Source organism: Mustela erminea, chromosome 13, assembly GCF_009829155.1.
Source record: "Mustela erminea isolate mMusErm1 chromosome 13, mMusErm1.Pri, whole genome shotgun sequence".
NCBI lineage: Eukaryota > Metazoa > Chordata > Mammalia > Carnivora > Mustelidae > Mustela > Mustela erminea.
Genome location: NC_045626.1, coordinates 39,888,427 through 39,900,104, shown reverse-complemented (window position 1 = coordinate 39,900,104; position 11,678 = coordinate 39,888,427). Strand labels below are relative to the sequence as shown.

The 11,678-nt window shown below is 36.9% G+C and overlaps 1 protein-coding gene across 5 annotated transcripts in view; it reads right to left on the bottom strand.

The window, feature by feature from the left end:
• Positions 1 to 2,669: 2,669 nt before the first annotated feature.
• Positions 2,670 to 11,678, bottom strand: part of TRAPPC8 (trafficking protein particle complex 8) — a 75,522-nt gene continuing 66,513 nt past the window's right edge. For 4 of the 5 annotated variants that reach the window (XM_032309362.1, XM_032309360.1, XM_032309361.1 and 1 more), the window contains exons 27-29: positions 11,309 to 11,454; positions 4,536 to 4,625; positions 2,670 to 3,720 (exon numbers count right to left, since the gene is read on the bottom strand). In XM_032309362.1, the coding sequence (XP_032165253.1) occupies positions 3,486 to 3,720; positions 4,536 to 4,625; positions 11,309 to 11,454 (471 nt within the window). In that variant the 3' untranslated portion in view covers positions 2,670 to 3,485. Of the gene's footprint in view, positions 3,721 to 4,535; positions 4,626 to 11,308; positions 11,455 to 11,678 lie in introns of those variants that run through there. The other variant, XR_004277889.1, reaches the window with a different exon arrangement.

Here is an 11,678-nt window from a genome sequence, read left to right as displayed (position 1 = left end):
TCAGCCACCAAGTACAGAATAATTAATTCAATCACCAAGGAAGGGAAGAAATGTTGAAGTTAAGAAAGCGGACTTCTAGCACAGCTGACAAATCAAAGGAGAAACACTGGGGAGAAAGGGGAACACGACATGCAAACTCTTTTCTTGAGGCCAAATAATCCTGGGAAGGAGTAATAGAATATTACCAAACAGGGTTGACCCTAAGCAAAAGTCTGTAACAGGCTAAGTTTTTCTTTGGCCCATTCAGCCCCTTGACCCCATTTCTGCTCCTCCTGCGAGCACCCCTCACCTCCCCTCTAAGCAAAGTGTTTGGGTCCCATTCCAAGTAAAGCCTTGCTCTCACAAGGTGCTTATACTTGTGAAGTATTACTGATTATAGTAGGTTACTGATTACAGTAGGTTTTCAGGGTTTTAACAGGTATTTGCATTTTAATGGAGTCTTCTGGAAATCAGGCTTAGGGGTATGAATCTTAAATGGAAAAATCTCAGTTGAGATTGAAAGTTCTTTCAAGACACCACAAGATTGAAAATACTCAATGCTCTTCTAAGTAGCCAATTTATAAGATTACTCCTGTTAGGAGGCATTTCCTTAACTGCCTGATGAATGGACCCTGTCCCTTGTTGCTCCACAAAACCCCATTACAAAGCCTGTCTTTAGAGCTCTGTCAGATCACGTGTTGAGTACTTTTACAGTAAGGGGAGAGACTTGCTTGTTTTAGAGTGACTTCAGATGGCCCTTAAACCCTGAGTTCTCTTGTCGTCTCTCCACAATTCCTTCTGGATTCCTGTCTTCCCCACCTCCACTCTCTACAAGGGCTTGTAAGTACACGCTTGAGGCAGCTTGTTGGCATTCAGTGCTAAACTCTCTATTTACAGATAATTTGAAGTTAGTAATATTCTGTCTAGTTATGCCAGTAGTATGAGTTAGGTGTAGCTTTACTTGCGCTTGGTGATTTGTATATTTAATTGCAGATGTATGGAATGATTAAGATTTTGGTAAACACCATGATCCTAGAGCCACCTGGAAAATAAACTCTCTGGTTTTGTCTGAAAATATCTTTGTTTCATTTCATTCTTAAAAGGTGTATTTCCTGAGTTTAGAATTCTGGTCTAGCAGCTCGTTTCTTTCAACGCTTTAAAGATACCACCCCCAAACCCCATTTTCTGGTTTCCATGATTTTTGACAAGAAGTCTGCTATCAGTTGTGCTACCACTTGTCTTCTGTATTCAAGACTATATCCCTTTTTAAAATTCCCAAGAGTTTCACTATGTGGCCTCCAATACAGTTTCTTTATATTTATGTTGTTGGGATTTACTATGCGAATCTGTAACTTGATGTCATCTTGGAAAATCCTCAGAAATCCCCTTCAAATACCACCTCTGCCCCTACCCTCTCTCTCCTCTTTCTGGGACTCCAAATAAACATAAAACTTTTTCACTGAAACCAGAAGGTCCTTTATCTTCTTGTGACTATTTTTCCAAACTTTTGTCCTCTTGCTTCAGCGTACCTGATTTCTCCTGACCCGTATTTCTTGTTTCAGAGCGCATCAAATGTAAGGCTCTGCCTCTCAGCTGCTTCTTCCTAAATAGATTAAACACTCCCAAGGCAAAGTAGCCCCAAATGGTGGTCTCTTCTCTCTAGACTTTCTTCTCCTAGATTCTGGTCCACTAATAACAGACTATATTGTTAACATTTTGTTTTTAGTAAGCTGTTTTCTTCTCTCTTATTTAGACTCTTTACTTTTCTTCGTCTGGAAGCTAAATCACCTGGTCTACCATACGCAGCAGCACCGTCTGCCATGTGGTTATTTTCAACAGTTCAGTAAGCATGATCTTCCTTTTTCCCAGGATATAAAACAATTATCCAAATTTGTAACGGGGCATCAGACATGACACATCTGAAGACAAAATTCATTTGCTTGTGTAAAACATAGCCACTGAGGACTGTAGGAACAAAAACTGTACTTCATGTTTGGAAACAAAGTTTTCTCAGGAAATTGGCTTGGCCTGCTATAAATTAACATGGTTGGCATTCATTTTATTTATTTTTTTTTTAATTTTTTTTTTTTATTTTCAGCATAACAGTATTCATTATTTTTGCACCACACCCCGTGCTCCATGCAATCCGTGCCCTCTATAATACCCACCACCTGGTACCCCAACCTCCCACCCACCGTCCCTTCAAAACCCTCAGATTGTTTTTCAGAGTCCATAGTCTCTCATGGTTCACCTCCCCTTCCAATTTCCCCCAACTCCCTTCTCCACTCTAAGTCCCCATGTCCTCCATGCTATTTGTTATGCTCCACAAATAAGTGAAACCATATGATAATTGACTCTCTCTGCTTGACTTATTTCACTCAGCATAATCTCTTCCAGTCCCGTCCATGTTGCTACAAAAGTTGGGTATTCATCCTTTCTGATGGAGGCATAATACTCTATCCCCAGGGGTACAGGTCTGTGAATCACCAGGTTTACACACTTCACAGCACTCACCAAAGCACATACCCTCCCCAATGTCCATAATCCCACCCCCTTCTCCCAAACCCCCTCCCCCCAGCAACCCTCAGTTTGTTTTGTGAGATTAAAAGTCACTTATGGTTTGTGGTTGGCATTCATTTTAAATAAAGATTATGTTAAGTCCTTTGAATTAAATAATTCTAATAAATCTATACAGTGAATAGCATGTCTTTATTCTATTTACATTTGTTATAAATATAATACATTTCTGAAAAGCTTATTTTTAATTAACTTGAGTAGATTTATATTTTAAACAGATCAACTCAATTGTTAAAGTTACATAATAAAGAATATGATAATTTAAATGACAAAAAATTTTCATATTGTGAAATAGTGCACCCTATGCTGAGATGAATGAAGGGAAAAAAAGTCAAACTCCTTTCAAAACTATATTCAAAGCATCAGAAAAAATTTTTTTCTTTTTACAAAGTTATGTATAAGCCATAGGAACCACCAAATACTGAATTATGAAGACTCTATAACCAAAGGTCAAAACTGATTTTAGAGAATTGTGTGAAGCAAGACAGGAAAACTTGTATTTAACACTCTACAGAACTTCACAGTAAAGCTGGAATTTACAGACTAATGGCTTAACAGGAGTATTGCCAACAAGGCCTTTCCTTCCTCGGAATCATCTGGTAATATTCATATACCATCAGTAAGTTGTAACAGCAGACTTAGACACTGATTTTTAAGACAGGGCTTAATAAGGTGCGTGGAAATGTTGAAACTCTGTATTATGAGCATGTAAATTATTACCAGGGTTCAAAGAAATACAAAAAAAGAATATAAGTAAGATTCTCAGTCCAGCGTGCTTTGCATCATCAACACATTGACAAGCCGAAAGTATTTTGCAGCGATCCGAAACCAACCTCCATAACAAGTTAGGTATTTCAAATACTGCTGTTAAAACCCATTCAGTAAGATCAAACTGATTCTTGTGGATTTCAGTACAAATGTGCACGTTGTCACACATTATTAATGATGATCAGGGCAGGCATGGAGTTTTGCTGACTTGTTTCAAACACTGTAACTTGGTCCGATAACTTGGCAAATACCCTAGGCGTTCCAAGGTTATAAACACCTGTATGCACAAAGCATGCTTTCAGCTGCAAACTGTGAATCTCCTGGCTTTTAAGCTGAAGTTTGTATTGTGTTTGTCCAAGCCAGGTAAATGATCCATGGATTTCCAATGCTTCTGGACTACGTGGGGGGGGAAAAAATGGTGGTAAGTTGGAGGGGTTTCTTTATAAAATTTTTCCCAAAGTCCCAGTAACACAACCCTTTCTAGAGACTCTACTTCTAGAAACTATTTCATGAAGCCAACTCTTTATTAATAATGACAATAATGGCAATAGGTAGTATTACTGTTGCTATAATAACCAACATTTGTTAACCCTTACTATGTTCCAGGCACAAATGTTATCTCAGTTAATGCTCACAACAGCAGCTAGTAAATGATGGAATCTGATTTCAAACCTCATCTTTTAACCAACTGGTTATTCATAACTAAAAATAGTTTGTATATGGGAATGCTAATAATACTGAAACTGTTTATAATGCTGAAAAATGGAAAGCAACCCAGTATCTACCAATAAGGCATTAGTTAATTTTTGACACACATAATCAATCATACACAGAACACGTCTGGATTCCGGAGAGCTGCCCCAGATCCTATTTGGGGTTTTATACAGTAATAGTCTATATACATTTCACATTATTTTTCTAAAAATCCAAAAATTTTTGAAGTCCAAAAAACGTCTAGGCCTTGAGATATCAGATATGGGAATATGGACCACCCCGTATTTTTTTTGTTAAGTATTAGTTCATAATTCCAAAAAGAAACTTCTTAAAAAAACTTCCATTGCAAACTTGCTGATTTTCAATTTTAGAGTTCTTTATCACCAACAGCTTTCATAAAAATTTTTGTCTCTGATAAAACAATTTGCTTCTTTTGGAAATTGCCTGTATTCCTGTCACTATTGTAATGCTGAGACAATCCTTTACCTAATCATTACCTTGTTGTTTTATGCCGAAGATCAACTATTACATCAACATCAGCCTTAGAACAGTTGGACAGTAAAAGGGTGACTGGTACTAAACAAAGGCTGTGGAAGGAAAATAGATACATTAAGCTGTGCATTTTCTTTTTTAAATAAACATTCTTGGAAATAACACAAATACCGAAAAAGCTCCTTAAAAACATTTAGATTCAAGTAAGGCAAAAAACTGAGTTCCAAAATCAATCAAGACACATTATTTGTGTAAATAAGAAGGAAAACGTATTCCTAAAATACCTGAATGCTAAGTATCAGAATATATAAATCCACAAAACCATTTTGTTTCCATTTATTAGAGCAACTCTTAAAAAATAACCAAAGTGTGTCTCAGTGGTTACTTCTCAAAATGAAAGACAAAAGTTTATAAATAATCTCAACTAGGAAAGAGCAGTGAAGAAAAAAAGTAAATCATGAAAATACCAACAACTAATCCTGTTTTAGGTTTCTTGAAAATTACTTTATCTTGAGAACTTGGCCTTGACTGACATTTGCTTTTCTACCAAATCTAAATAAAAGCCACCATGTTTTGCAGAATGTGAAAATTATTTCTATACAACCAATTATGAGGAAATCCTTTTTAAGTGGACACATTTACAGGTAATCCAGTTTCTGACATTGCTTTATAATTAATAAACTACTAAAGCCTTATTAAGCATAGAAGAGACAGTGACAGAAGAGGACATATAAACAGACTGGTATAAATTTAAAATCAAGAGCATAATAAATGAACATATAACCTAGGCATAAATGAGGCCTGGTTACACACTATTATTAATACTTTATAAAGAATATAGTAAAAAAATGAAATATAGCAACCTTATAAGTTCATGCAAAATAACTTTAAAATTCTGAGTGTATTTAATGCTTTCAGAAATTTTATAACCTCTTTTGAGAAATATTTTCCAAACAATACTGCAAATAACAGACTTCCCTCAATCAAAAAGCTCAGATAATTTCAAAAAAAGCATATCCTTCAGTTGTGCTGGTGCTGTGCCCTTACCTCTCCCACAAACTTCTCACAAGGAAAGGAGGGCAATAAAGACTGCTGAGTAGGCTTCCAGTCTGAAGTACCTCCTTAAGTTAAATCCAATTGCTTAATTTATAACACAAAGCAAAACCTTAGGAACTTCTGGCATTCTGTTCCCATTTGATCCTCAAATGTCAAATTCTCTATGCCTTATCTAAATGTCTCTAGGAATGTGAACATCTGGATATTTCCTAGCCCCAAACCAAAGTCATTATCTTAATTCCTTCTCTTCCTCCACTCACTGTTTCAGTGGATAGCACCCCCAATCTATCCCAGCAAATCTTAGGGATCATAATACATACTTCTTAACTGGGAATGGGAGCTACTGCCTCACTATCCCCACTTCCAATTTTCTTTTATTCTTCACAAATTCCCATCAATTCTTTCTCCCATACAACTCTGAAAGCTAGTTACTTCACCTGATTTTCTTTTCCTTACAAGTTCAAGGCTGTTGTTTACTACAACAGCCTCTGAATTAGCACCCTGATGTAAGCCATTCTTCACATGGACTGTGTCTCATATCTGACCTGTGCTTCCCACCTGAACATGGACCAGAATCAGCTGGTGGGCGTGTTAAAAAAAGAAAAAAAAGACAAAAAAGACTAAGGGCCCCATTCCCAGTTTTGGTTCGGCAGGTCTGGGGTGTGGCTCAAGGACTTGGCATTTTAACAAGTTCCCAGATAATGTTGAGGCTGCTGGTCTGAAACCACATTTTTAAAAATCACTTTATTCGACAGACTTTTAAAAGAGCTAATCTGATGAGCCACACACAGTACCTAGAAACTAAACTGCTGACAACTATCCCCGCCCCACCAGATTTAGCATTACTAAAGCCATGGGTTCTACAGTTAGACTACAGTTTAAATATTAGCTCAACAATTCTGTATCTCAGTTTTTTCAAGTGTAAACTAGGAACAATAACTGCACCTACTTCTTGGGCTCATTATGGTGATTAGGTAAGATCAAACATGCTAAGTGCGGAGAATAATGCCTAGCACGTGTTCAAAAACTCCACAAACACCACCTAACACAACTTCTTACTCTGAAAGCTATGGCAGCTAAACCCAGTATGGTTCACATCTTTATCATCTCTGGTCACACTGTCTTCCTCATATTCTTATTCCTGTCCAGTCTGTATACTACTGCTGTCATCAAACCTCCTACTGTCCCATTCCATCCCACAGGTCTGTATTACATGAAGCATACTCCTCCAGGTCCTCAATCTCTTCTTTTTATGCTTCTGTATCTTACTTTAACTGAAATTTGGCTGAATCCACAGCTTCCTCTATAGCCCTCTTGACAACAGATGCTGTTCGTCCACCATCCCCACATCTCTGGTCAGAACGTATCATTAACGTAGTTCTCAGTGCCACTTCCTGATGATTTCTTCCTCCTATCTCTTCTGTCAAAACACCCATTTTTTGGTCATAAACTTCTCCACGGTTTTTCATTTTTTATGTCCTCATACTGACATACTAAAACCAGCCAACAGTAACTCAGCACAGCAGATTCTTTGGGGGAAGAGGAAAGGATGAATATTTTGAAGTATTTGAGGGAAACACTGCTTCACTTCACATTCATGTCATGCGTCTGTGAAGCAGGAGCGTACCACCTAGATGAGAAACACTGCTCTAGGCTTCTCTTCTGTATCAGCTCTTGGCTTCAATTATTAAAAGCTTCAGCATGAATTTGCTTTCCTCTTTTTAATCCCAAGTCTTGTCATCATGTGGACAACTTTATCGTCTAAGTAGACCACTCATTCAACATCTTCTCCAAGTTAGCATATTCAAAACTCAGCCATCTACCTTCCAAGGCCATGCTGTGATTATTTTTAGCCACCTAAAATAGCCACCTCTGAAATAATACTCTGTCACTCCACTCTCTAACAACTATCTCCCATCTCTCCAGCTCTCTCACTCACTTAGACTTCTATTCTTAGTGTCAAAGTGATGACCAATGACTTTGGCACTCTATTTCCGTGTTTCTCAACTTCAGTTACTGTGGCGTAACTACTGTTTAGCAGGTATTCACTCCCTCACCCTTCCCACTGGGGGACTGTGGTTCCTCCTCGTTGATTGTGAAGGTGAAGCTAACTGGCCAATGGAATATTAATGTCTTTGATACAAACAGAAGCCTTAAATGCGCTCTCACAATATGGTTCACATTTGTACTCAAGAAATGCCAGGAGAAGAATATATCCAAGGAACTGCTGCCCATTTGGACTAAACCCAAAATATATATAGTACAGACATGAACCCAACCAACCCACAGCTTAAAGATGAGCTTCAAGCCAAATAGTAGTTGACCCGCAGATCCATGAGTGTAAGAATGCCTTGCAGGCTATCCAATTCTGGAAAGGTTTGTTATGAAGCATTACTGTGGCAACAATGACTGATACGGACTTTAAGAAAATAAGATGCCTGGGTTCCACTGCCAGAGATTCTGACTGAGCTGGCATTGAGCACTGGGATTTTCTAAAAATTCCCCAGGTAATTCTAATGTGCAGCCCGGGTTGGAAAAAACTGCACTTTTTATCCTTTTCTAACCTGTCTTGTTTTCACATACTTCCACACAGTTATTACTTAACTCTGATGTTTTATTTTTAATCCATTACTCTACTTTAGCTTGATCATCTAGGTGGTATGCCCCTTCCTCACAGGCATGTAAGATGAATGGGAGGTGAAGTGATGATCAAACCTGTCCTGCTCCACATACTTGCCTGCACTGTCTAGCTTCTATGATTCTTTTTAACCCCAATAGAATCATGTGGAAAACTACTAAATGCCCTTGCCTCTAAAGTGCAGCCAGGGTTTTAACCGCTAAGGTTAAAAAAGAAGCACTGTGGAATCTAAGATATTTAAGAAGTACGTGAAGCAGGATGGGTCCAATGAACAAGAGACAAAGTAGAACAATGGTTAAAATGAAACATCAGGGAATCAAAACTGCTCATGAAAGTTCATGAAGTCAAGACAAATTCAACAGAGATAAAAAATAAAAATTTTTTTCTCAACTATGGCTGCACTTTAGAGCAACATTAAGACCTGAACAAGAAGGATTTTATAAGTAACTTAAAATGGCTAAAATTTTTAAAAATCTGGCAACAGTGTTGGTAAAGGTATGGAGCAAAGGGAATTCCCACATACTGCTAGTGAGATGTGCAAGTTGGTTGAACTATTTTGGAAGAATTCCTAGATAAGTATGCCCCCCCCCGCAAAAAAAGGCAAGCACACGTGTATCAGGAGATTTTACACAAGATTATTCACAGCCGAATCCAAAATAGCTCAAATAGGGAAATAATCCAAAAGTCCATCAATAGTAGAGTAGATAAATAGATAAATTGTTACGGCATGTTCAAACATTCATAAGGCAATGAAAATTTTATTGCTTCATGCAATAGTTGACAATTACTAACATATTATATTTTTTTTACTTTTTTTTTTAATTTTTAATTTTTTATTTTTTATAAACATATATTTTTATCCCCAGGGGTACAGGTCTGTGAATCACCAGGTTTACACACTTCACAGCACTCACCAAAGCACATACCCTCCCCAATGTCCATAATCCCACCCCCTTCTCCCAACCTCCCTCCCTACTAACATATTATTAAATGAAAGAAGCCAGACATAAAAAGAAAATGCTCCATAATTCCATTTATGTAAGAAGTTCAAAAATGCCCTAAGCAAATCAAAATATAGTTTTATATTTGGTTGGAAAAATTATAAAGAGAAAGTGATTACCAATATTGGGGGCACATGGGATAGAAACTGGGAGGGAATACACAGAGGGCTTCTATGATGCTAGCAATATTCCATTTCCTCAATAGAAGTGGTTATTTTGGTGTTAACCTTGTGGGGAAAAAAAAAATCACCATAGCCATACATGTTGTTTTTGAACACTTATCTGTGTGTTAACCTTAACAAAGAAAGGGTTTAAAAGTGGTTAACACCATTTAAGTTACTTTTTAAATATGTCCGATGTTAATGCTGTCACGGTCTTAATTTTGCCCAGCTATCTGTGTGTCCTTAGCCAGCTTCTGCTCACTATTCTCAGAAGTTACCCTAAATAAATTTCACTTCTCAAAAATGTTCTTTCCTTTATTCTCTTATCACTTACATTACTTTGAGTAGCTAACCTTGCTCCTAGAAATACTCCCTAAAATGGAAGCACTCCATCATGTGTGAACTGTTAAAATTTTCTCCCTAATTTCTTCTCTCCTTGTTTCAATAGTATGGAAGTCCCTTCTGCAGTTCAGAGCTAATCCCCTCATTCTTTGGTATATCTTTCCATCTATTAAGGATTCTGTTATTCTCCCTGTATCCCATCATTTCCTTTAAGACCATAAACATAACCATATCTTACTATTAAGAAAACAATATTGAGTGGCTATTCCCAGACCCCTGTTCATAGCCCTGCTTCCTGTGTGGTCCACACTAGTAGAATACACTTACTTACCTCCCAATCCCTCCTCAATCTATTATACCCTGATTCCATTCCCATTATATAGTCACATTCTTCTAAAAAACCACTAATAACCTCTTCATTGTCATATCCAATAAATCACTTTTTCATCCATTCACTACTTGACATTTCTGCAGCATTTTAAACAGTTAAACCATTTTTCTTTCCTTGAACTGTTCTCACTCAGCTTTTGAGTGAGAACTTTCTCCTCATTGGTCTTTTCTTCCTAATTACTTCTTAACTCGTCTTCTTTGTGGATTCCTTTTTCTTCAGCTTTTCTCTCAGATGTCATTGTTCTGCAGGTCACTGTTCTCTTTTTGTTCTATCCCACACCATCCCCACCCTTATCCAAAATTCATACCTTCAATTATCACTTAAAAGTCTTGTTCTAATAGACATCTCTTCATCTTTTCTTATACCTCCAAACTAGCAGCTTTTTGAAGTGTCATCTGACTTAGGACTTCTTGTTTTTAGAACCTTAAGTTTACATAATCAAGCTACTTACCAAGACTGCAAATACAGATGCCCCTTGAAGAACCCAGGGGTTAGGGATGCCGACCTCCACACAGTCAAAAATCTGTGTACACCTTCTGACTACCCAGAAATTTCTAATAGCCTACTCCTGACTCAAAGCCTTACCAATAACATAAACTGTCGATTAACACATATTTGCTATGATGTGAATTATATATTTTTATGATAAAGTGAGCTGGAGAAAGGAAAACGTAAGAAAATCCTTAAGAGAAAATACATTTACAACACTGTATTTATCAAAAAAGATCATGTACAAGTAGACCTACAAAGTTTGAACTACATTGTTCAAGGGTCAACTGAACATGATTCTCCAAGAAGTTTAGCACTTAGCACTTAATAAATCTTAGTAATGTTGTCTAAATTTGAACTGTTTGACAAGTCTATACTCTAGTCATTTCTTACATTTAATTTGTATCTAAAACAAAACCAAAATGATAAAATACTTTTTCTTGGTTTTGACTTACTGATAAACCTGCTCACCTAGAGGAAACATTCAGCAACTGAGGTGTCGAAGGCAATATCCACCTTTAACCACAGCTGCAACATACAGTAATCATAGTAAAGGGTAAATTATTTAAGAGCAATTTCCATAGACTCAGTATTATTCTGAATTTCTTCTTCAATACTGGGGTTAATGCCCTTGTTAAATAAGTGTGAACGTGTGTGTGCACACGGGCACTGCAGAAAAATTTTAAAATAAACCTCAGACCTTTTTTGATGAAATGGATGATTAAATGATTCTGGATAGTGAAGACTTGTTTTAATGAGATTAGAAAGCTGCTCTACTGATGGTCTTAAAGGAACTGTAGTGTTTTCTGGCCTGAAAAATTTTAATAGTTCCATTTCTGGTGGCTCCTGAGAAAAGAAAAAAATATATTTGATAATAAAAACACTGTCTTGTTAAAATATAACATATACAAACAAAAGAAGTTAAAACCAGTTGAGATAAAGGAAAGCACGAACAATACTTTTTTCTGCTCTTATTTACACTAACAGAATCATCTGTGACAGAACTTGGAATAAAGAATCTAGGATCAGAGTCATTTATTCATTCCCTATTTATTATGTGTAGTTAGATT